This window comes from Salvelinus fontinalis, unplaced genomic scaffold (genome assembly GCF_029448725.1).
Source record: "Salvelinus fontinalis isolate EN_2023a unplaced genomic scaffold, ASM2944872v1 scaffold_0134, whole genome shotgun sequence".
In the NCBI taxonomy this organism is placed as follows: Eukaryota; Metazoa; Chordata; class Actinopteri; order Salmoniformes; family Salmonidae; genus Salvelinus; species Salvelinus fontinalis.
In genome coordinates, this window is record NW_026600343.1 from 188,830 (window position 1) to 215,418 (window position 26,589).

At 42.2% G+C, this 26,589-nt stretch overlaps 1 protein-coding gene across 2 annotated transcripts; it reads left to right on the forward strand.

Moving 5' to 3' along the window:
- LOC129843421 (NLR family CARD domain-containing protein 3-like) lies at positions 1-26,261 on the forward strand. Of its 2 annotated transcripts, none has more exons than XM_055912136.1 (10): positions 1-85; positions 12,501-12,617; positions 17,574-17,690; positions 18,033-18,117; positions 18,248-18,476; positions 18,850-20,620; positions 24,021-24,194; positions 24,717-24,890; positions 25,121-25,167; positions 25,664-26,260. In XM_055912136.1, the coding sequence occupies exons 2-10, from the start codon at positions 12,550-12,552 to the stop codon at positions 26,188-26,190; spliced, it is 3,192 nt and encodes a 1,063-aa protein (XP_055768111.1). In that variant the 5' UTR covers positions 1-85; positions 12,501-12,549; the 3' UTR covers positions 26,191-26,260. The 2 variants fall into 2 exon arrangements, with proteins under 2 accessions (XP_055768111.1, XP_055768110.1); XM_055912135.1 differs by lacking the exon at positions 1-85 and adding an exon at positions 7,770-7,885 and having other exon boundaries at positions 18,856-20,620; positions 25,664-26,261.
- Positions 26,262-26,589: the final 328 nt, after the last annotated feature.

The window sequence follows — 26,589 nt, forward strand, 5'->3', positions numbered from 1 at the left end:
CAGAAAGTAAAGTTGTTCTTTTGTTCAGGATCCATTTTGAGACGACAGAGCAGAAAACACTATATGGAGAGAACTGAAAAATAAAGTAAGTATTTCTGAACAATAATCTATTCTAAAGGACAGAATAAGAGAATGAATACCTGGAATGAGATATTACTAGTTAGTAGAACTGCTACTGGAGCTGAGTTGCTGACAGACAGCAGTTTTCAAAGTGTAAACTAATCAGTAGGCCTACATGTTATCAGTAAAACGGCTGGTAAAGATGGTGGAGGAGCTTTTCAATTATATGGTTTTATGTTTGTCTCAGGGTTTCTCAATCCTTTTGTTCTTACCAGCACTTACACACCTGATTCAACTAATCATCAAATATTTTAAAACAGTTTAATATTTGAAGCATACAAATTAACATTCTCAAATTAAAACCTTTTGGTTTGTAGGCCTGTTTATAATTATTAAAGGCCTACAGTAACTCACATTTTGGAGGAAAAAAACACAGCTAAACTTGGTTTCGAGTAAATTATATGTTTATCAAAAATAATGTAAGAGAGATGTCTTGAAGAAACGCGTCTGGGTTTAGAACTCTGTGTCTCTGTGCGCTGCGACAGTGGGAAGTTCGTTTTGCATGGCCCGGTGCTACAGGGGAGTGGACATTTATTTTAAGGACCAATGGAATGGTATTAAATGCGTAAACTCTGCTCACCCGGGGAGCCGGGCAATGCAAAACGAATTCCCCCAGAGACCATTACTTTATTTCCTGATATGAAATGTAAAGTAACTTTGTAGTCGACGCAGTTCCAGAATGTCTGTTGAAACTGTGTCTCATATGGAGCGTTAGAACAGTGGTGGAAACAGAACTCAGTTCTCAAACTGGAGTAAAAGGAAAGATTCCTTCATAGAACATGACTCAAGTAAAAGGGAAAGTCACACAGTAAAATACTACTTCAGTAAAAGTCTAAAAGTCTTTGGTTTCAAATATAGTTAAGTATCAAAAGTAAAAGTAAAGTAGTAATAATTTAAAAATCAATTTATTAAGCAAACCATACAGCACAATTTTCTTGTTATTTTAATTTACGGATAGCCAGGGTCACACTCCAACACTCAGACATAATTTAAAAACAAAGCATTTGTGTTTAGTGAGTCTGCCAGATCAGAGGCAGTAGGGATGACCAGGGATGTTCTCTGTTTAGTGAGTCCTCCAGATCAGAGGCAGTAGGGATGACCAGGAATGTTCTCTGTTTAGTGAGTCCTCCAGATCAGAGGCAGTAGGGATGACCAGGAATGTTCTCTGTTTAGTGAGTCCGCCAGATCAGAGGCAGTAGGGATGACCAGGGATGTTCTCTTGATAAGTGTGTGAATTGGACCATTTATCTGTCCTGCTAAGCATTCAAAACGTAACGAGTACTTTTGGGAGTCAGGGAAAATATACGGAGTAAAAAGTACATAATTTTCTTTATGAAAGTTGTTAAAAATATAAATAGTATAGTAAAGGACAGATACCCCCAAAAACAGTACTTTAAAGTGTTTTTACTGAAGTACTTTACACCACTGCATTAGAAGACAGATAAATGTGTTGATTTGAAGGAAAGACGGGCAGATTCTGGTAGGTAGGCTACAAACTATTATAAAGTTAGGTCGTCGTCAGACATTCAACAGTCACAGTAGGTTTGAGCTACAGTATGATCACTAATCATGCCGACCAACCTGATGGTCTGTTGGAAATGTTGTGAAAAGTATCTGGCCTCGGCTATAAATATCTGGTATTACTCATCTCATATGTATATACTGTATTCTATACTATTCTACTGTATCTTAGTCTATGCATTACTCATCTAATGTGTATAAACTGTATTCTATTCTATTCTACTGTATCTTAGTCTATACCGCTCAGACATTGTGACCAATAAAATTTGATTTGATTTAGATTAGGCTATGTACACTACATGACCAAAAGTATGTGGACACCTGCTAGTCGAACATCTCATTACAAAATCATAGGTATTAATATGGAGTTGGTCCCCCTCTTTGCTGCTATAACAGCCTCCACTCTTCTGAGAAGGCTTTCAACTAGATGTTGGAACATTGCTGCGGGAACTTGCTTCCATTCAGCCACAAGAGCACTAGGGAGGTCGGGCACTGGTGTTGGGAGATTGGGCCTGGCTCGCAGTCGGCATTCCAATTCATCCCAAAGGTGTTCGATGGGGTTGAGGTCAGGGCTCTGTGCAGGCCAGTCAAGTTCTTCCACACCGATCTCGACAAGCCATTTCTGTATGGACTTCGCTTTGTGCACTGGGACATTGTCATGCTGAAACAGGAAAGGGCCTTCCCCAAACGGTTGCCACAAAGTTGGAAGAATCATCTAGAATGTCATTTTATGCTGTAGCTGTCACGTTCCTGACCTTGTTTTCCTTTTGTATTGTTGTGTTTAGTGGGTCAGGACGTGAGCTGGGTGGGCAGTCTGTGTTTGTTCTATGTTAAGTGTCAGGTTTAATTGACCTTGTATGGCTCTCAATCAGAGGCAGGTGTTTTCGTTTTCCTCTGATTGAGAGACATACATAGGGAGGTTGTTTCACATTGTTTGTCGTGGGTGGTTGTCTCCTGTGTCAGTGTCTGTATGTTACGCCACACGGGACTGTTCCGGTTTTTGTTAGTTCGTTCGTTTTATGTAGTCTGTTTTCCTGGTTCATGCGTTCTTCACGTTGTATGTAAGTTCGTGTCCAGGTCTGTCTACATTCGTTTATTTGTTTTGTAATTATTCAAGTGTTTGTCGTGTTTTTCCGTTTTGTCTATTAAATCAATATGTATTCACAACCCGCTGCATTTTGGTCAAATCCCTGCTACTCCTCTTCGGATGAGGAGAAGGAGGAAGCCCGTTACAGTAGCGTTAAGATTTCCCTTCACTTCAACTAAGGGGCCTAGCTGGAATTATGAAAAATAGCCCCAGACCATTAATCCTTCTCCACCAAACTTTACAGTTGGCACTATGCATTGGGGCAGGTAGCGTTCTCCTGGCATCCGCCAAACCCAGATTCGTCCCCCGGACTGCCAGATGGTGAAGCGTCATTCATAACTCCAAAGAACACGTTTCCACTGCTCCGATTTTCATGCGCTTCCGCACTCGGCGTGCCCGTTCTGTGAGCTTGTGTGGCCTACCACTTCGCAGTTGAGACGGTGTTGCTCCTAGATGTTTCCAATAACAGCACTTACAGTTGACCGGGGCAGCTCTAGCAGGGCAGAAATTTGACGAACTGACTTGTTGGAAAGGTGGCATCCTATGACGGTGCCACGTTGAAAGTCACTGAGCTCTTCAGTACGGGTCATTCTACTGCTAATGTTTGTCTATGGAGATTGCATGGCGGTCTGCTCGATTTTAAACACCTGTCAGCAACGGGTGTGGCTGAAATAGCCGAATCCACTAATTTGAAGGGGTGTCCACATACTTTTGTATATATAGTGTAGATTCTCTGTCCTGCTACTGGTAGGACTATAACATTATGTGAACTGATCTGAACAGGTTAAGACTGGTTGTCTATGATATGTAAGTTATATACAGTACATTCTCTGTCCTGCTACTGGTAGGCCTATAACATTATGTGAACTGACCTGAACAGGTTTAGTCTGGTCATCTATGATATGTAGGTTATATACAGTACATTCTCTGTCCTGCTACTGGTAGGTCTATAACATTATGTGAACTGATCTGAACAGGTTAAGACTGGTTGTCTATGATATGTAAGTTATATACAGTACATTCTCTGTCCTGCTACTGGTAGGCCTATAACATTATGTGAACTGACCTGAACAGGTTTAGACTGGTCATCTATGATATGTAAGTTATATACAGTACATTCTCTGTCCTGCTACTGGTAGGACTATAACAGTATGTGAACTGATCTGAACAGGTTTAGACTGGTCATCTATGATATGTAGGTTATATACAGTACATTCTCTGTCCTGCTACTGGTAGGCCTATAACATTATGTGAACTGATCTGAACAGGTTTAGACTGGTCATCTATGATATGTAGGCTATAGCCGAGGTATAGACCTTGATCTGCATATCACTAACAAACCACTACTATACATTATAATCTAGTCTACTTTACATAATATAACATATCACTAACAACCCATTACTATACATTATAACCTAGTCTACTTTACATAATTTAACATCTACATATCACTAACGACCCACTACTATACATTATAACCTAGTCTACTTTACATAATATAACATCTACATATCACTAACAACCCACTACTATACATTATAACCTAGTCTACTTTACATAATATACCATCTACATATCACTAACAACCCACTACTATACATTATAACCTAGTCTACTTTAAATAATATAACATCTACATATCACTAACAAACCACTATTATACATTATAACCTAGTCTACTTTACATAATATAACATCTACATATCACTAACAAACCACTATTATACATTATAACCTAGTCTACTTTACATAATATTACATCTACATATCACTAACAGCCCACTATTATACATTATAACCTAGCCTACTTTACATAATATAACATCTACATATCACTAACAACCCACTACTATACATTATAACCTAGTCTACTTTACATAATATAACATATACATATCACTAACAAACCACTACTATACATTATAACCTAGTCTACTTTACATAATATAACATCTACATATCACTAACAACCCACTACTATACATTATAACCTAGTCTACTTTACATAATATAACATATACATATCACTAACAAACCACTACTATACATTATAACCTAGTCTACTTTACATAATATAACATCTACATATCACTAACAACCCACTACTATACATTATAACCTAGTCTACTTTACATAATATAACATCTACATATCACTAACAACCCACTACTATACATTATAACCTAGTCTACTTTACATAATATAACATCTACATAACACTAACAAACTGCTACTATACATTATAACCTAGTCTACTTTACATAATATAACATCTGCATATCACTAACAACCCACTATTATACATTATAACCTAGTCTACTTTACATAATATAACATCTACATATCACTAACAACCCACTACTATACATTATAACCTAATCTACTTTACATAATATAACATCTACATATCACTAACAACCCACTACTATACATTATAACCTAGTCTACTTTACATAATATAACATCTACATATCACTAACAACCCACTACTATACATTATAACCTAGCCTACTTTACATAATATAACATCTACATATCACTAAAAACCCAATACTATACATTATAACCTAGTCTACTTTACATAATATAACATCTACATATCACTAACAACCCACTACTATACATTATAACCTAGCCTACTTTACATAATATAACATCTACATATCACTAAAAACCCAATACTATACATTATAACCTAGTCTACTTTACATAATATAACATCTACATATCACTAAAAACCCAATACTATACATTATAACCTAGTCTACTTTACATAATATAACATCTACATATCACTAACAACCCACTACTATACATTATAACCTAGCCTACTTTACATAATATAAAATCTCTTACTTGTTGCAAATAAACTTTCTGAATGGATCAAAGATTTCCCCCTCAGATCAATCATGTCCGTTTTAGCCCTTCTGCCTACATTCTCAGATACGTTTAGAAAATAACAGATTGAAAGACAATAAATATCATACTTTTAATTCACAAATAATTGTGAGACATGGCCTTTTTATAACTACCTTAACAAACAGTTACATATTATTATTATTATTATTATTGTTGTTGCTGTACTGTCTAGAACTACCTTAACAAACAGTGACTTATTATTATTATTATTATTATTGTTGCTGTACTGTCTATAACTACCTTAACAAACAGTGACTTATTATTATTATTATTATTATTATTATTGTTGCTGTATTGTCTTTAACTACCTTAACAAACAGTGACTTATTATTACTATTATTATTATTATTATTATTATTGTTGCTGTACTGTCTATAACTACCTTAACAAACAGTGACTTATTTGTAGTATTATTGTTATTATTATTATTATTATTGTTGCTGTACTGTCTATAACTACCTTAACAAACAGTGACTAATTATTATTATTATTATTATTGTTATTATTATTGTTATTATTATTATTATTATTGTTGCTGTACTGTCTATAACTACCTTAACAAACAGTGACTTATTATTATTATTATTATTATTATTATTATTATTATTATTATTATTATTGTTGTTGTACTGTCTATAACTACCTTAACAAACAGTGACTTATTATTATTATTATTGTTGTTGTTGCTGTACTGTCTATAACTACCTTAACAAACAGTGACTTATTATTATTATTATTATTATTATTATTGTTGCTGTACTGTCTAGAACTACCTTAACAAACAGTGACTTATTATTATTATTATTATTATTGTTATTGTTGTTGCTGTACTGTCTATAACTACCTTAACAAACAGTGACTTATTATTATTATTATTATTATTATTATTATTATTATTGTTGTTGTACTGTCTATAACTACCTTAACAAACAGTGACTTATTATTATTATTATTGTTGCTGTACTGTCTATAACTACCTTAACAAACAGTGACTTATTATTATTATTATTGTTGTTGCTGTACTGTCTATAACTACCTTAACAAACAGTGACTTATTATTATTATTATTGTTGTTGCTGTACTGTCTATAACTACCTTAACAAACAGTGACTTATTATTGTTATTATTATTATTATTATTATTATTATTATTATTATTATTGTTGTTGCTGTACTGTCTAGAACTACCTTAACAAACAGTGACTTATTATTATTATTATTATTATTATTGTTGCTGTACTGTCTATATCTACCTTAACAAACAGTGACTTATTATTATTATTATTATTATTATTGTTGCTGTACTGTCTATATCTACCTTAATTAACAAACAGTGACTTATTATTATGATTGACAGTTACCATGGAGATGAAATGTCACAACTACATGTTCATGTGATGCATTAAATCACCTGACTGTTTCAATATGTCTGTTAGTAAATGTTTCATAAGAGATAATTAATAAATGATAACAATATACATTCAAAAATGACTGTGTTAACCACAACCAACATGTTGGATCTCTGTTTAGGGGTCAGTTCTGAAAAAATGAGTCTCTCTGGGAAGAGAGAGGAGGGACCTGCTTCTAAAATGAGTCTCTCTGGGGAGAGAGAGGAGGGGGGCCCTGCCTCTAAAATGAGTCTCTCTGGGGAGAGAGAGGAGGGGAGCCCTGCCTCTAAAATGAGTCTCTCTGGGGAGAGAGAGGAGGGGGGCCCTGCCTCTAAAATGAGTCTCTCTGGGGAGAGAGAGGAGGGACCTGCCTCTAAAATGAGTCTCTCTGGGGAGAGAGAGGAGGGACCTGCCTCTAAAAGGAGTCTCTCTGGGGAGAGAGAGGAGGGGGGACCTGCCTCTAAAAGGAGTCTCTCTGGGGAGAGAGAGGAGGGGTGTCCTGCCTCTAAAAGGCGTCTCTCTGGGAAGAGAGAGGAGGGGGGCCCTGACTCTAAAATGAGTCTCTCTGTGGAGAGAGAGGAGGGACCTGCCTCTAAAATGAGTCTCTCTGGGGAGAGAGAGGAGGGACCTGCCTCTAAAATGAGTCTCTCTGGGGAGAGAGAGGAGGGCCCTGTCTCTAAAATGAGTCTCTCTGGGGAGAGAGAGGAGGGCCCTGTCTCTAAAATGAGTCTCTCTGGGGAGAGAGAGGAGGGACCTGCCTCTAAAAGGAGTCTCTCTGGGGAGAGAGAGGAGGGGGGCCCTGTCTCTAAAATGAGTCTCTCTGGGGAACAAGACACCAAAGCTATGAGGTGAGATCACATTTTTTTAAATAACTATTAAGAGTTTATTTCCTAAATGCTATTTACACAATTTTTCACATTTGTTTTTTAATCAGAAATGGTTGCTCTTGGGTACCTTCAATACTACTGTTCTCAGATTTTTAATTAATAGATTTTAGATGTGTATGAAAATGTGTTTTTATCAAAATGCTATATATCCATTGTTTATCAGGAATGGAATGTTGGTATCCTGTATATTTGACTGTGATATGTGGTTGTCTCACCTAGATATCATATGATGACTGCAGTTACTGTAATTCACTCTGGATAAGAGAATCTGCTAAATCAGGGGTTCTCAATCCGGGGTCTGTGGAGGTACTGCAGGGGTTCTCAATCCGGGGTCTGTGGAGGTACTGCAGGGGTTCTCAATCCGGGGTCTGTAGAGGTACTGCAGGGGTTCTCAATCCGGGGTCTGTGGAGGTACTGCAGGGGTTCTCAATCCGGGGTCTGTGGAGGTACTGCAGGGGTTCTCAATCCGGGGTCTGTGGAGGTACTGCAGGGGTTCTCAATCCGGGGTCTGTGGAGGTACTGCAGGGGTTCCACGGCACCCTGACTGTACTCGTTACAATGTTAGACATTTGATAGAATTTTCACACGACACGACCACTTTGTCTGCTCTTAATTATTGCCTAATATAATGGAATGCATATTGTTTTAACCATTTGTGATCGTTGTTACAATAAGAATTTTGACAATATAACCGTTATATCAACACACTCTTCACACCCGTTTAACAACTCTAAATAGCTTTGGCATAGTAGCATCAAGTCCCTTCCCAATAATGTTGCCTACAACGTTGCAACAATGTTAATTTACATCTAACACATATTACACCCTAGATGCCTTCAATTGACCAATTTATAGCCACGCCCAATTTAGAATTATTATTTAACAATGTGATGTTGCGCTCCAAAGGGAGAACTTGAAATAACATGATGTAGATAATTAAATAATCAAAAGAAAAACATGTTTATTATACACTCTTAGAAAAGAAGGTTCCTTATAGAACAAAAAAGGCTTCTATCACTTCCTTAATATATGGAACCACTAAAAGTGATATATATTTTTGGGTTCAGTGAAGAAGAACCTCTAGAGTTCTGATCAACAAAAGGTGAATGTTTTGAGGATGTGAACCCAGCAGCCCTCCAGTGGTCAGATCAATTCCACCAGTTTTCCTCAACTGTAGTGTATGATATACCATTTTCTAGAGTCTCTACTTTTATCATTTGACTGTATAAAACCTAGCAGTACTTCTGATTTCTCTGAGAGTGAGGCAGATATATATTATTACTGTGTAAAACCTAGCAGTACTACTGATTTCTCTGAGAGTGAGGCAGATATATATTATTACTGTGTAAAACCTAGCAGTACTACTGATTTCACTGAGAGTGAGGCAGATATATATTATTACTGTATAAAACCTAGCAGTACTACTGATTTCACTGAGAGTGAGGCAGATATATATTATTACTGTGTAAAACCTAGCAGTACTACTGATTTCTCTGAGAGTGAGGCAGATATATATTATTACTGTATAAAACCTAGCAGTACTACTGATTTCACTGAGAGTGAGGCAGATATATATTATTACTGTGTAAAACCTAGCAGTGCTTCTGATTTCTCTGAGAGTGAGGCAGATATATTATTACTGTGTAAAACCTAGCAGTACTACTGATTTCACTGAGCGTGAGGCAGATATATATCCTTTCATTGGTACTCATCCCGGATCCGGGAAACCCCCCCCCCCCCCCCCCACTGAGTAGCATAGCTAGCATAGCGTCACAAGTAAATTGTAGCATCTAAATATCATTAAATCACAAGTCCAAGACACCAAATGAAAGATACAGATCTTGTGAATAAAGCCACCATTTCAGATTTTTAAAATGTTTTACAGGGAAGACAAAATATGTAAATCTATTAGCTAACCACGTTAGCAAAAGACACCAATTTTCTAACTCCATCAGTTTCTTACTCCATCAGGTGCTATCACCAATTCGGCCAAATAAAGATATTGATAGTCACTAACCAAGAAAAAACCTCATCAGATGACAGTCTGATAACATATTTATTGTATAGGATAGGTTTTGTTAGAAAAATGTGCATATTTCAGGTATAAATCATAGTTTACAATTGCACCCACCATCACAACTCGACTAGAATAAATACAGAGAGCAACGTGTATTACCTAATTACTAATCATAAAACATTTCTTAAAAATACACAGCTCACAGCAATGGAAAGACACAGATCTTGTGAATTCAGACAATATTTCAGATGTTCTAAGTGTTTTACAGCGAAAACACAATAAATCGTTATATTAGCATACCACATGTGCAAACTTTACCCCAGCATGAATTCAAGGCAAAGAGAGCCATAACGTAATCATCGCCAAAATATATTAATTTTTTCACTAACCTTCTCAGAATTCTTCCGATGACACTCCTGTAACATCATTTTACAACATACATATAGAGTTTGTTCGAAAATGTGCATATTTAGCCACAAAAAAACGTGGTTATACAATGACAATACTAGCAAAACTAGCCTGAAAATGTCGGACGCCATATTTGACAGTGATCTTGTCTCATGAATAACTATTCATAAACTTGACTAAAAAAATATAAGTTGGACAGCTATCGAAAGACAAATTAGTTCTTAATGCAATCGCTGAATTACATTTCTAAAATTATCCTTACTGTGCAATACAGGGTTCGCCAAGCGAAGCTATACCAATAAAAATGGCGGAATATACGTTTAACATTTTTCAACATAACAGCGATTTATCATCATAAATAGTTCTTACTTTGAGCTGTTCTTCCATCAGATTCTTGGGCAATGTATCCTTTCTTGGGTCTAATCTTCTTTTGGCCGAAAGATGTCCTCTTGTCCGTCGAAATGCCCACTAACGTTCGACCGGGACACCGAAACGTGCCCGGCGCTTCAGAGTGCATCACAAAGCAATGCCTCAAAATCGCACTAAACGGATAAAAATTGCTATAAAACGGTTTAAATTAACTACCTTATGATGTTTTTAAAACCTATAACGAGTAAAAACATGAACGGTGATAATTTACTGGTTAAACCAAAGCTTGGAAAGAGGCCAGTCCGACGTTCATTGTGCGTCTGGGAGCAGGATCCAAAAGAGGGAGGCATCTGGGCTTTTGAGTTTTATAGAGGCCCTGATTGCGCAATCGACTCCATTCAAATTGTCACCACTTACTGACATCTAGTGGAAGACGTAGGCAGTGCTTGAATCCTGATAGAAATCACAGGGACTTTAAAACTGACCTGGGACCAGAGGCCAAGATTTATGAAATCTCACTCCATATTAGGAAAAGTGCTGTAGAATGAGTTCTGTTCCACTCAGAGACTTAATTCAAACGGCTATAGAAACTAGAGAGTGTTTTCTATCCAATAATAACAATAATATGCATATTGTACGATCAAGAATTGAGCACTAGGCAGTTTAATCTGTAGAGCAAATTATGCTAATGCGAAACAGCACCCCCTATAGTGGCAAGAAGATATTATTACTGTGTAAAACCTAGCAGTACTACTGATTTCTCTGAGAGTGAGGCAGATATATATTATTACTGTATAAAACCTAGCAGTACTACTGATTTCTCTGAGTTTGAGGCAGATATATATTATTACTGTGTAAAACCTAGCAGTACTACTGATTTCTCTGAGAGTGAGGCAGATATATATTATTACTGTGTAAAACCTAGCAGTACTACTGATTTCTCTGAGAGTGAGGCAGATATATATTATTACTGTGTAAAACCTAGCAGTACTACTGATTTCTCTGAGAGTGAGGCAGATATATATTATTACTGTATAAAACCTAGCAGTACTACTGATTTCTCTGAGAGTGAGGCAGATATATATTATTACTGTATAAAACCTAGCAGTACTACTGATTTCTCTGAGAGTGAGGCAGATATATATTATTACTGTATAAAACCTAGCAGTACTACTGATTTCTCTGAGAGTGAGGCAGAAATATATATTATTACTGTGTAAAACCTAGCAGTACTACTGATTTCTCTGAGAGTGAGGCAGATATATATTATTACTGTATAAAACCTAGCAGTACTACTGATTTCTCTGAGAGTGAGGCAGATATATATTATTACTGTGTAAAACCTAGCAGTACTACTGATTTCTCTGAGAGTGAGGCAGATATATATTATTACTGTATAAAACCTAGCAGTACTACTGATTTCTCTGAGAGTGAGGCAGATATATATTATTACTGTATAAAACCTAGCAGTACTACTGATTTCTCTGAGAGTGAGGCAGATATATACACAAATAAAAACATGTTTATTTGTCTCTCTGAAATGAAACCATCAAGTGATAGATTTTAAACAAATACATGTCTGTCATTGAACAACCCCATGCCATGATGAGATAGTGGAAAAACACACCAATCTCTTAAAAAATGTATATAAACAATAAAAGCTAATTTATGAACGTTTCTGAAAATGGATATATAGCTTTTTGGAATGAAACTCTTCTTATGTTTCCCCGTCTGAGCTCAGAGTAGATGAGAGATGTAATGTTTGTCTCTGTTGTGTTGAAGTCCAATCAAGCAGGAGAGACCAGCCTCCCCTGTACCCAGCTGTGTGTCCATGAAGAGTGACAGGTCTATGGGTTTACCTATACTGTTTAGAGAGGGAGACTTATCTACTGAACAAAGGTAAGAAGAACTCATGGGTCATGGTCAGTGAGTTAAACAACACTGTCTCTAGTCATTTCTCCTCTCCCATTTTCCCATTTCTTTTTGTTGTTTCATAATCCATAGGCTAATCCTTTTTTCCAATTTCATAGTCCTAAAACAATATTAAACAAACACAGTATTCCCTCATGGTCTGTCTGTCTGTCTGTCTGTCTGTCTGTCTGTCTGTCTGTCTGTCTGTCTGTCTGTCTGTCTGCCTGCCTGCCTGCCTGCCTGCCTGCCTGCCTGCCTGCCTGTCTGTCTGTCTGTCTGTCTGTCTGTCTGTCTGTCTGCCTGCCTGTCTCAACCTCAGTATACATTCATTATAAAAAACATCTTAATATCTGATATTGCGAGTAAACAACCTCGGAATAGAAAAGACAAGAGTGCGTCTTCCAGCCCACCAATAAATTACGTAATTCAACCCTCCCGGTTAGTAAATTTACCTCAACATGCCCCCGGAGAAGGCAGAGTAACGACACCAGCCTTTTAGCGAGGCTGAGTTGACTACTAGAGAGAGAAGGCAGAGTGACGACACCAGCTTTTTAGCGGGGCTGAGTTGACTACTAGAGAGAGAAGGCAGAGCGGGTCGATGCTGGTTGATGAATTTGACAGTGAATGTACCTGGAAAATATTTTTTCCTCGACCAGAGACGACTGAATTAATGTTCTGGCTTATTGATAATCGTTATATTAATGAAGTATAATTACAAAACATGAGCATAAAAACAGCTGATTAAAAACATGAATAATCATTATATTCCTTCACAGTAATCTGTTAAATGCTTTTTCAGTCCTTCCTCTTGCGTTAGCAGTGTGGAAAGGGACAGAGAGAAGAACACAGGCGTTTTTCTGTGAGGGGGAGTGGTGGTGTATCCAGGGAGAAACTAAACTAATCTTCTGAAATGTCATTTGTGGTCTTATGCTGCCATCTATTGGAATTATGTAGCAACTGCAGTAGTACTGTCATTGAACAACACCAAGCCATGATTTGATAGTGAAAAAACACACCAAATCCTTTAAACAATAAGAGCTAATTTATGAACATTTCTGAAAATGGATATATAGCTTTTTGGAATGAAACTCTTCAAACTGTTCCCTTTTAATTGCTACCATGGTTATGCATATGCTTTAAATATTTATTCTGTAGGTGTCACGATCGTCTTTCTGTGGAAGAGAGGACCAAGGCGCAGCGTGATACGAATACATCTTTTATTGACGAAGATGAACACGAAACAAAACACTTTTACAAACTAGCAAAAACAACAAACAACCGTGAAGCTACAAAACGAAAGTGCAGACACACACTACTAACGTTTAGACATAGACATAGACAATTACCCACAACCTGACTAATGCCTATGGCTGCCTTAAATATGGCTCCCAATCAGAGACAACGATAGACAGCTGTCTGATTGACAACCACTCAGACAACCATAGACATACCTAAACACCTACACTGAACACAACCCCATAAACTCTACCAAAACCCCCTAGACAATACAAACACCCTTGACTAGACAAAAACACACAAACATCCCCCATGTCACACCCTGACCTAACTAAAATAATAAAGAAAACAAAGATAACTAAGGCCAGGGCGTGACAGTACCCCCCCCCCCCCCCACCCACCAAAGGTGCGGACTCCGGCCGCAAACCTGACACAGAAGGGGAGGGTCCGGGTGGGCCTTCTTATGGCGGCGGCTCGGGTGTGGGACGTGTACCCCACTCCACCATAGTCAATACCCGCTTTGGTGGCGCCTCTGGAGCGGCGACCATTTCAGCGACTCCTGGCCTGAATACCATCCTAGAGGGCGCCACTGGACTGAGGGGCAGCTCCGGACTGAGGGGCAGCTCCGGACTGAGGGGCAGCTCCGGACTGAGGGGCAGCTCCGGACTGAGGGGCAGATCCTGGCTGGCGGGCGGCTCTGGCAGATCCTGGCTGGCGGGCGGCTCTGGCAGATCCTGGCTGGCGGGCGCCTCTGGCAGATCCTGACTGGCGGGCGGCTCTGGCAGATCCTGACTGGCAGGCGGCTCTGGCAGATCCTGACTGGCGGGCGGCTCTGGCTGCTCCTGACTGGCGGGCGGCTCTGGCTGCTCCTGACTGGCGGGCGGCTCTGGCTGCTCCTGACTCGCGGGCGGCTCTGGCTGCTCCTGACTGGCGGGCGGCTCTGGCTGCTCCTGACTGGCGGGCGGCTCTGGCTGCTCCTGACTGGCGGGCGGCTCTGGCTGCTCCTGACTGGCGGGCGGCTCTGGCTGCTCCTGACTCGCGGGCGGCTCTGGCTGCTCCTGACTGGCGGGCGGCTCTGGCAGATCCTGACTGGCGGACGGCTCTAGCGGCTCCTGACTGACGGACGGCTCTGAAGGCTCAGGACAGACGGGCGGCTTTGAAGGCTCAGGACAGACGGGCGTCTTTGAAGGCTCAGGACAGACGGGCAGCTCAGACGGTGCTGGGCAGACGGGCAGCGCAGGCGGCGTTGGGCAGACGGACAGCTCAGACGGCGTTGGGCAGACAGGCAATGCAGGCGACGCTGGGCAGACGGACAGCGCAGACGGCTCTGGGCAGGCAGGCAGCTCAGATAGCGCTTGGCAGACGGCAGACTCTGGCCGGCTGAGGCGCACAGTAGGCCTGGTGCATGGTACTGGAACTGGAGGTACCGGGCTAAGGACACGCACCTCAAGGCTAGTGCGGGGAGCAGCAACAGGACGCACAGGACTTTGGAGACGCACAGGGGCCTTGGTGCGTGGTGCCGGAACTGGTGGTACCGGGCTGGAGACACGCACCATAGGGCGAGTGCGTGGAGGAGGAACAGGGCTCTGGAGACGCACTGGAAGCCTGGTGCGTGGTGTTGGCACTGGTGGTACTGGGCTGGGGCGGGGAGGTGGCGCCGGATATACCGGACCGTGCAGGCGTACTGGCTCCCTTGAGCACTGAGCCTGCCCAACCTTACCTGGTTGAATGGTCCCCGTAGCCCGACCAGTGCGGGGAGGTGGAATAACCCGCACTGGGCTGTGTTGGCGAACCGGGATCACCATGCGTAAGGCTGGTGCCATGTATGCCGGCCCGAAGAGACGCACTGGAGACCAGACACGTTGAGCCGGCTTCATGGCACCTGGCTCAATGCCCAATCTAGCCCGGCCGATACGAGGAGCTGGAATGTACCGCACCGGGCTATGCACACGTACAGGAGACACCGTGCGCTCTACCGCATAACACGGTGTCTGCCCGTACTCTCGCTTCCCACGGTAAGCACGGGGAGTTGGCGCAGGTCTCCTACCTGACTTCGCCACACCCCCTTGTAGCCTCCCCCCCAAGAAATTTTTGGGTTTGACTCTCAGGCTTCCAGCCTCGCTTCCGTGCTGCCTCCTCATATCGCCTCCTCTCGGCTTTAGCTACCTCCAGCTCTTCACGGGTGAGGCGATATTCTCCCGGTTGTGCCCAAGGTCCCTTACCGTCCAGTATTTCATCCCAAGTCCATGAATCCTGTGTATGTTGTTCCTGCTGCTGCTTAACACGCTGCTTGGTCCTGGTATGGTGGGTAATTCTGTCACGATCGTCTTTCTGTGGAAGAGAGGACCAAGGCGCAGCGTGATACGAATACATCTTTTATTGACGAAGATGAACACGAAACAAAACACTTTTACAAACTAACAAAAACAACAAACGACCGTGAAGCTACAAAACGAAAGTGCAGACACAAGCTACTAACGTTTAGACATAGACAAATACCCACAACCTGGCTAATGCCTATGGCTGCCTTAAATATGGCTCCCAATCAGAGACAACGATAGACAGCTGTCTCTGATTGAGAACCACTCAGGCAACCATAGACATACCTAAACACCTACACTGAACACAACCCCATCAACTCTACCAAAACCCCCTAGACACTACAAACACCCTTGACTAGACAAAAACACACAAACATCCCCCATGTCACACCCTGACCTAACTAAAAGAATAAAGAAAACAAAGATAACTAAGGCCAGGGCGTGACAGTAGGAAACATTTCAATTCAGCGGTGTCCATTTAGGCCAATTCCCAAGAGTGTAAGGGCTTAATTAGACCCACATATTGTCTCATCTCAGTCCTCCACTTCTTTGGCAACCTCTTGATTATTGATCCAATCAGTCTCATTTATGTGTTCCATTTTCAGTCTCCTTTATGTGTTCCATTTTCAGTCTCCTTTATGTGTTCCATTTTCAGTCTCATTTATGTGTTCCATTTTCAGTCTCCTTTATGTGTTCCATTTTCAGTCTCCTTTATGTGTTCCATTTTCAGTCTCCTTTATGTGTTCCATTTTCAGTCTCCTTTATGTGTTCCATTTTCAGTCTCCTTTATGTGTTCCATTTTCAGTCTCCTTTATGTGTTCCATTTTGGCACAGATTCCAAGCTCCTTTCTCCATGGCCTCTTCTACTTATCAGTGCTAAAGATGATCTATGTGGCCATTCTGTTCTGACAAAAATGACATTGTCTTTCTTTCTGTGATGTACCTTGGAATTAGCTGACAGTATAGAATGAGCCATGTTCATTTACATCAGAGATGTCATATTGTTAAGCTAAATAAAAGATGTGAGGTAGACCTATGTAGCTGACATTTAAAAAACTACATAAGATCGAAACAGTCGTTCACAGTTGAGAGTGAGGCAGATATATAGCATTTTGTAAAGAAATATTATTATTTGTCCCTCTGAAATGAAACCATAAAGTGATAGATTTTAAACAAATAAATGTCTGTCATTGAACAATCCCATGCCATGATTAAATAGTGAGAAAACACACCAATCTCTATAATAATTTCTTTAAACAATAAAAGCATATTTACCAACATTTCTGAAAATGGATATATAGCTTTTAGGAATGAAACTCTTCTTATGTTTCCCCATCTGAGCTCAGAGTAGATGAGAGATGTAATGTTTGTCTCTGTTGTGTTGAAGTCCAATCAAGCAGGAGAGACCAGCCTCCCCTGTACCCAGCTGTGTGTCCATGAAGAGTGACCGGTCTATAGAACATCCTTTATCCTTTAGAGAGGGAGACTTTTCTACTGAACAAAGGTAAGAAGAACTCATGGGTCATGGTCAGTGAGTTAAACAACACTGTCTCTAGTCATTTCTCCTCTCCCATTTTCCCATTTATTTTGTTGTTTTCATAATCCATAGGCTAATACTTTTGTCCATTTTCATAGTGCTAAAACCATATTAAACAAACACAACATTCCCTGTGTGTGTGTGTGTGTGTGTGTGTGTGTGTGTGTGTGTGTGTGTGTGTGTGTGTGTGTGTGTGTGTGTGTGTGTGTGTGTGTGTGTGTGTGTGTGTGTGTGTGTGTGTGTGTGTGTGTGTGTGTGTGTGTGTGTACTCCCTGGATGAGGAGATGTAATCTCATGTTTTGTCCACAGAAACCAACAGGAGAGATCAGAGTCAGAGATTCTCAGTGGTCAGTCTTCCCAGAGTCATCAAACAGACCTGGCCTCCATATTCAGTGTATGTGGTCCTGTTATGTACATTTGTTTTTGTTTACCTCAAGTAAAGTTGATCTGTCAATCATTCATTTAATGTGTTAATGAGAAAGCATTTAGTCTCTTGCGTAACTTATTTACTTAATTTATTCCAGTTGCTTGAAGAGAAAATTATGACATTTGTGAAGAACGAGCTGAAGATGTTCAAGAGGATTCTTAGTCCAGAACTCCCAGAAGGCTTTGAGAGTCAGAAGCAGGATAAGGAAGTGGTGGATGCTGAAGATGAGAAGCAGGAGAGCAGTGCCAGAGAGGGGGCTCTGAAGATCACACTGCACATCCTGAGGAAAATGAACCAGAAGGAGCTTGCTGACACACTGGAGAAATGTAAGATCTGTCTGCCTCATGTTGAATGCTGGTTTATAACATTTAAAAGCTGTAGCTAAAGTACAGCTAAAGTAGCTGTGTAACTCAATTATATTGTAGCAGCCTTAACACAACACCTAGTGACCTCATCAAGTAGCAGCAGGGATGTGTTGTGGTGATTCATTTAGAGAGATAGACAACATTAATAATACCATCAATAATACCAATAATAATATAATCAGTCACACCAGTCTGTAATGATTATGAAAACATTTGCACATTTATACAGTCAGTTAAGAGAATAAATAATTATAATTTAAAACTTGATCACAGTCCTACAATACTGTAGGCATAAAAACAGACGTAATATTAATATCCTATGTGTTATTTCTAGATTCAGATGATCCTGCTGTGATTTGCCAACGTGAACTCAAATCTAATCTAAAGAAGAAGTTTCAAAGTGTATTTGAGGGGATCGCTAAACAAGGATACCCAACACTTCTCAATAAGATCTACACAGAGCTCTACATCACAGAGGGTGGAACAGGAGAGGTCAATAATGAACATGAGCTGAGACAGATTGAGACAACATCCAGGAAACAAGCAAGACCAGAGACTGCAATCAAATGTAACGACATCTTCAAACCCTTAACTGGTCAAGACAAACTTATCAGAACTGTGCTGACAAAGGGAGTCGCTGGCATTGGAAAAACAGTCTCTGTGCAGAAGTTCATTCTGGACTGGGCTGAAGGAAAAGCAAATCAGGATGTGCAATTTGTATTTTCATTCCCTTTCCGGGAGCTGAATTTGATGAAAGAGGACAAACACACTTTCATTGAACTTCTTAATCACTTCTCAATGGAAACCAAACAATCAAGAATCTCCAACTACGACAAGTTCAAAGTTCTGTTCATCTTTCACGGTCTGGATGAGTGCCGACTGCCCCTAGACTTCCAGAAGAACAAGATCTGTTGTGACGTCACAGAGTCAACCTCAGTGGATGTTCTGCTGACAAATCTCATCAAGGGAAATCTGCTTCCCTCTGCTCTCCTCTGGATAACTACCCGACCTGCAGCAGCCGATAAGATCCCTTCAGGGTGTGTTGACCAGGTGACAGAGGTACGAGGGTTCAATGACCCACAGAAGGAGGAGTACTTCAGGAAGAGATTCAGTGATGAGGACATGGCCAGCAGAATCATCTCACACATAAAGACGTCAAGGAGCCTCCACATCATGTGCCACATTCCAGCCTTCTGTTGGATTGCTGCAACAGTCCTTGAACCCATGCTGAAACATAAGAGAGAAGAGATGCCCAAGACTCTGACTGAGATGTACACACACCTTGTGGTGTTTCACACCAAACAGAAGAATGAAAAGTATCTTGGGAAAGAAGAGACAGGTCCACACTGGAATAAAGAGAGCATTCTGTCACTGGGAAAACTGGCTTTTCAACAGCTTGTGAAGGGCAATCTGATTTTCTATGAAGAAGACCTGAAAGAGGCTGGTATTGATGTCATTGAAGCCTCAGTGTACTCAGGATTGTGCACACAGCTCTTTAAAGAGGAATGTGGGCTGTACCAGGACAAGGTGTACTGCTTTGTTCATCTGAGCATTCAGGAGTTTCTGGCTGCTGCATACGTGTTCCTCTCATTCATCAACAACAATGAGAATCTAATTGACAAACTGCAAACAAAAGACAAGTCTGAAGTTACTTTCTACAAGAGTGCTGTGGATAAAGCCTTACAAAGTGAGATGGGAAACCTGGACCTTTTCCTCCGCTTCCTTCTGGGCCTCTCACTGGAGTCCAATCAGAAGCACTTACGAGGTCTACTGACAAAGACAAGAAGCAGCTCACAGAGCCATGAAGAAACTGTGAAGTACATCAAGGAGAAGATTGGGGAGAATCCTTCTCCAGAGAGGTGCATCAATCTGTTCCACTGTCTGAATGAACTGAATGACCATTCTCTAGTGGAGGAGATCCAAAGATACCTGAGATCAGGAAGTCTCTCAGAAGCTAAACTGTCACCTGCACAGTGGTCAGCTCTGGTCTTTGTGTTGCTGACTTCAGAAAAGGAGCTGGATGTGTTTGACCTGAAGAAATACTCCAGATCAGAGGAAGGTCTTCTGAGGCTGCTGCCAGTGGTCAAAGCCTCCAGAGCTGTTCTGTGAGTAAATAAAATGACACATCAGGATGAAATATTCAGTTTAGAGAAAAATATGTGATATAATATGTATATAATATTATATTGAATAACGTATTGAATCAATGCTTTGACTTTCACATTAGTATAACATTACGACCATACAATTCTAGGAGATGGAAGATGAATCTATATGTTGTTTGAGAGAATAAACCAAATTGTCACGCCCTGGCCTTATTATTCTTTGTTTTCTTTATTATTTTAGTTAGGTCAGGGTGTGACATGGGTAATGTTTATGTTTTGTTGGTTTTGGGTGTTTATTTGGTAAAGGGGTTATGGGGTGTAGTAGATGGTTTTGTGTTGAGTGTATATGTCTAGCGTTGTCTATGTTGGTTAGTATTCTAGGAGAGTCTATGGTTACCTGAATGAGTTCCCAATTAGAGACAGCTGATTTCGGTTGTCTCTGATTGGGAGCCTTATTTAGGGTAGCCATAGGCTCTCATTGGTTGTGGGTAATTGTCTATGTAGAACGTTTGTAGCCTGTATGTTTGTGCACAACGTTTGTAGCTTCACGGTCGTTTTGTTGTTTTGTTAAAGTGTTTTTGTGTCGTGTTCATCTTCGTGTTATAATAAAAGAAGATGGCTTATTTTCCAAAAGCTGCATTTTGGTCCGTTAATCCGCCACACGATCGTGACAGAATTACCCACCATAGGACCAAGCGGCATGGAAGGCGGCAACAGGACCTACCTACACAGGATCTCTGGAGTTGGGAGGACGAATTGGAAAGAGATGGACCTTGGGCGCAAACTGGAGAATATCGCTGCTCTCGTGTGAAAGGTGAGGCAGCCACAGCCCAGGAGAGGTGGTTTAAGGAGGCAGCTAGGAGACGTGGATGGAAGCCGGAGAATCAAGCTCGAAACCGGAATTATGAGGGGACACGTCTTGCACGGAAGCCCGAAAAGCCCGTGAGTAACTCCCAAAAATTTCTTGGGGGGGGGCTAAGGGGTTGTGGGCCAAGGGCAGGTAGGAGACCTGCGCCCACTTCCCAGGCTAACCGTGGAGAGCGGGAGTACGGGCAGACACCGTGTTACGCAGTAGAGCGCACGGTGTCTCCTGTACGTGTGCATAGTCCGGTGCGGGTTATTCCACCTCCCCGCACTGGTAGGGCTAGATTGGGCATTGAGCCAGGTGTCATGAGGCCGGCTCAACGCGTCTGGTCTCCAGTGCGTCTCCTCGGGCCGGCATACATGGCACCTGCCTTACGCATGGTTTCCCCGGTTCGCCTACATAGCCCGGTGCGGGTTATTCCACCTCCCCGCACTGGTTGGGCGACCGGGAGCATTCAACCAGGTAAGGTTGGGCAGGCTCAATGCTCAAGAGAGCCAGTACGCCTGCACGGTCCGGTATTTCCGGCGCCACCTCCCCGCCCCAACCCAGTACCACCAGTGCCTCCTCCACGCACTAGCCTTATGGTGCGTGTCTCCAGCCCGGTATCACCAATTCCGGCACCACGCACTAAGCCTTTTGTGCGTCTCCAGAGTCCTGTGCATCCTGTTGCTGCTCCCCGCATTAGCCCTGAGATGCGTGTCCCCAGTCCGGTACCACCAGTTCCGGCCCCACGCACTAGGCCTAATGTGCGTCCCCAGGGTCCAGTATGCCCTGTTCCTGCTCCCCGCACTAGCCCTGAGATGCGTGTCCCCAGCCCGGTGCCACCAGTCCCGGCACCACGCACCAGGCCTACAGTGCGCCTCAGCCGGCAGGAGTCTGCCGTCTGCACAGCGATGACTGAACTGCTCGTCTCCCCAGCGCCATCTGAGCCATCCGTCTCCCCAGCGCCATCTGAGCCATCCGTCTCCCCAGCGCCATCTGAGCCATCCGTCTGCAATGAGCCTGCAAAGCCGCCCGTCTGCCATGAGCCTGCAAAGCCGCCCGTCTGCCATGAGCCCACTGAGCCGCCCGTCTGCCATGAGCCCACTGAGCCGTCCGCCAGACAGGATCTGCCAGAGCCGTCCGTCAGACAGGATCTGCCAGAGCCGCCAACCAGACAGGATCTGCCAGAGCCGCCAACCAGACAGGATCTGCCAGAGCCGCCAACCAGACAGGATCTGCCAGATCAGTCAGCCAGCCAGGATCTGCCAGATCAGTCAGCCAGCCATGAGCAGCCAGATCCGTCAGCTAGCCATGAGCAGCCAGATCCGTCAGCTAGCCATGAGCAGCCAGATCCGTCAGCTAGCCATGAGCAGCCAGATCCGTCAGCTAGCCATGAGCAGCCAGATCCGTCAGCTAGCCATGAGCAGCCAGATCCGTCAGCTAGCCATGAGCAGCCAGATTCGTCAGCTAGCCATGAGCAGCCAGATCCGTCAGCTAGCCATGAGCAGCCAGATCCGTCAGCCAGCCATGGGCCATCCCTCAGTCCGGAGCTGCAGTCCCTCAGTCCGGAGCTGCAGTCCCTCAGTCCGGAGCTGCCATTCCTCAGTCTGGTGCTGCCCCTTACCCTGGTGCTGCCCCTTACCCTGGTGCTGCCCCTGACCCTGGTACTGCCCCTGACCCTGGTACTGCCCCTGACCCTGGTACTGCCCCTGACCCTGGTACTGTCCCTGACCCTAGTACTGCCCCTGACCCTGGTACTGCCTCTTACCCTGGTACTGCCCCTTAGTCCGGAACTGCCCCTGAATGCAATGGGGTTAAGGTGGAGGGGGGTCGTTTGGAGGAAGCCTAGGAGGTGTTTAGGTACTGTGGTGACGTGGGGACCGCGACCAGAGCCGGAGCCGCCACCGTGGAGGGAAGCCCACCCAGACCCTCCCCTAGACTGTGTATGGTGCGCCCGGAGTTCGCGCCTCAAGGGGGGGGGTTATGTCACGCCCTGGCCTTATTATTCTTTGTTTTCTTTATTATTTTAGTTAGGTCAGGGTGTGACATGGGTAATGTTTATGTTTTGTTGGTTTTGGGTGTTTATTTGGTAAAGGGGTTATGGGGTGTAGTAGATGGTTTTGTGTTGAGTGTATATGTCTAGCGTTGTCTATGTTGGTTAGTATTCTAGGAGAGTCTATGGTTACCTGAATGAGTTCCCAATTAGAGACAGCTGATTTCGGTTGTCTCTGATTGGGAGCCTTATTTAGGGTAGCCATAGGCTCTCATTGGTTGTGGGTAATTGTCTATGTAGAACGTTTGTAGCCTGTATGTTTGTGCACAACGTTTGTAGCTTCACGGTCGTTTTGTTGTTTTGTTGTTTTGTTAAAGTGTTTTTGTGTCGTGTTCATCTTCGTGTTATAATAAAAGAAGATGGCTTATTTTCCAAAAGCTGCATTTTGGTCCGTTAATCCGCCACACGATCGTGACACAAATGCATCTGCCATTGTCCTTCTACACTACTGGTGTTAAATTAACAGTGTGTTTGTGAAGTCATGATGATCTCTTTGTCAGGCTGACAGGCTGTGGAGTCACAGAGGAAGGCTGTGCTTCTCTGGTCTCAGCTCTGAGGTCAAACCCCTCACACCTGAGAGAGCTGGATCTGAGTAACAATGACCTGAAGGATTCAGGAGTGAAGCTGCTCTCTGCTGGACTGGGGAATCCCCACTGTAAACTGGAGACTCTGAGGTCAGTATTCCTGTAGTTGGTCAACAAGTGATAACTGTTCACCAGATCCACATGTGTTTACCAGACACACATAGTCCACACCATATGTGTTTGCACAGTGAAGCTTACAGTTTTACATTTGGTGTTATGCTCCAGCATTTTGGATTTGAGATATAATGTTTCATATTAGGTGACAGTACAGAATGTCACCTTTTATTTGAGAGTATTCATACATATATATTTTACTGTTTAGAAATGAAAGCACTTTATGTATCTAGTTCTCCCATTTTAAGAAGTCAAATTCGCTTATATTGTATTAAAGTAATCATAAATGTAGTATTTGGTCCCATATTCCTAAAGTGATTACATCAAGCTTGTGATTCTACTAACTTGTTAAATTCATTTGCATTTTGCATTTGTTGTTTTGGTTGTGTTTTAGATTATGTTTTTCTGTTTTTTACTGAACAATTTGAAAATATTCTGCCACTATTTTCACCACCAAAGAATAGCAGTGTGATTTTAATATGATTTGACTCTTTGCAGGCTGTCAGGCTGTCTAGTCACAGAGGAAGGCTGTGCTTCTCTGGTCTCAGCTCTGAGGTCAAACCCCTCACACCTGAGAGAGCTGGACCTGAGCTACAATCACCCAGGAGACTCAGGAGTCAGACTGCTCTCTGCTGGACTGGAGGATCCACACTGCAGACTGGAGAAACTCAAGTATGTAGAGGGTTTATGTCCATGTTCATATCAGACATGTTTGACTTATCAGGCTAGTTGAGACAGACATTCTGATCACCACTTGGACAAAGTTATATGTTACTGTGTGTGTGTGTGTGTGTGTGTGTGTGTGTGTGTGTGTGTGTGTGTGTGTGTGTGTGTGTGTGTATTTGTGTGTTAGTTCAAGAGTATCACTCAATGACTGTCTGTTCTTCTGCTTACTGCTACAGTGTGGAACATGGTGGAGAGAACAGAATGAAACCTGGGCTTAGAAAATGTGAGTGTTGACTGCTGTTAAGAATATGACTAAGAATAAGTCTTAATTCAAGTTAAGTCAAAGTCAAAGACCACCATCATTACTTACTTGGTCATATTAAATATCAGCTGTAGTTCTACAGAAGCAGAAATCAGGGACACCAAAGTTTACAAAGAGTTGCTTTGACAATGTGTGTGTGTGTGTGTGTGTGTGTGTGTGTGTGTGTGTGTGTGTGTGTGTGTGTGTGTGTGTGTGTGGCGCATTCGTGTTACATAAGAAATGTGTGTTTGTGTTCATGATGCATACAGGTGTGTGTGTGTGTGTGTGTGTGTAATTAATGTGAATAAGTGTGTTTTATATTACCATACAGTATAACATATGATCATTCAACAAGTCTCAAGTTACCTTAACTTCTCCTTTTGATACCTAGAAACATCTACATTAAATGAATTAGTGAAAAGTGAGTTAACACTCTAATGTGAATGATGATGATTTCTAATATTGTGTCTTGTTTCAGATGTCTGTGATCTCACACTGGACCCAAACACAGTAAACAGACTCCTCTCTCTGTCTGAGAAGAACAGAAAGGTGACATGTAGGAGAGAGGAGCAGCCGTATCCTGATCACCCAGAGAGATTTAAGGACTGTGGACAGGTGCTGTGTAGAGAGGGTCTGACTGGGCGCTGTTACTGGGAGGCAGAGTGGATTGGGAGTGGGGCTGTTATAGGAGTGACATATAAAGGAATCAGCAGGAGAGGAAGGGGTAGGGACTGTTGGCTTGGATACAATGACAAGTCCTGGAGTCTGTTCTCCTCTGACAACAGTTACTCTGCTTGTCACAATAATAATACCACTATCACAGATGTCCCCCTCTCCAGCTCCCACAGAGTAGGAGTGTATCTGGACTGGCCAGCCGGCACTCTGTCCTTCTATAGAGCCTCCTCTGACACACTGACCCACCTGATCACATTCACCTCCACATTCACTGAGCCCCTCTATCCAGGGTTTAGGCTTTGGGGTGATGGTGACTCAGCGTCCCTGTAAATAATAACCTGACACAAACACACACACACACACACACAAACTGGGCACACACACAGGTCACACACACTGGACACACACTAACACACACACACACACACTGGACACACACACACACTGGACACACACACACGTCTTCCTATAATTGTTCACTATGTTTATAAGACTATAACAATATCAAAGTTCTATCTAAATTAGTTTCTGGATCCCAGGTTCTAGAACAGCTTCTTCTTCTTACAAAAATGTAAATGTAATGTCTAGTTAACTAGACAAGTCAGGATTAGCATTGTGGTTATAGTTGAGGTTAGGATTAATATCGGATTTTATTACTTTGTTCCTGTGCCAGCTAGTGACCACTTTGCTGAACTGCCTCCAGAACAAGATTCATGACAATAAATGCCA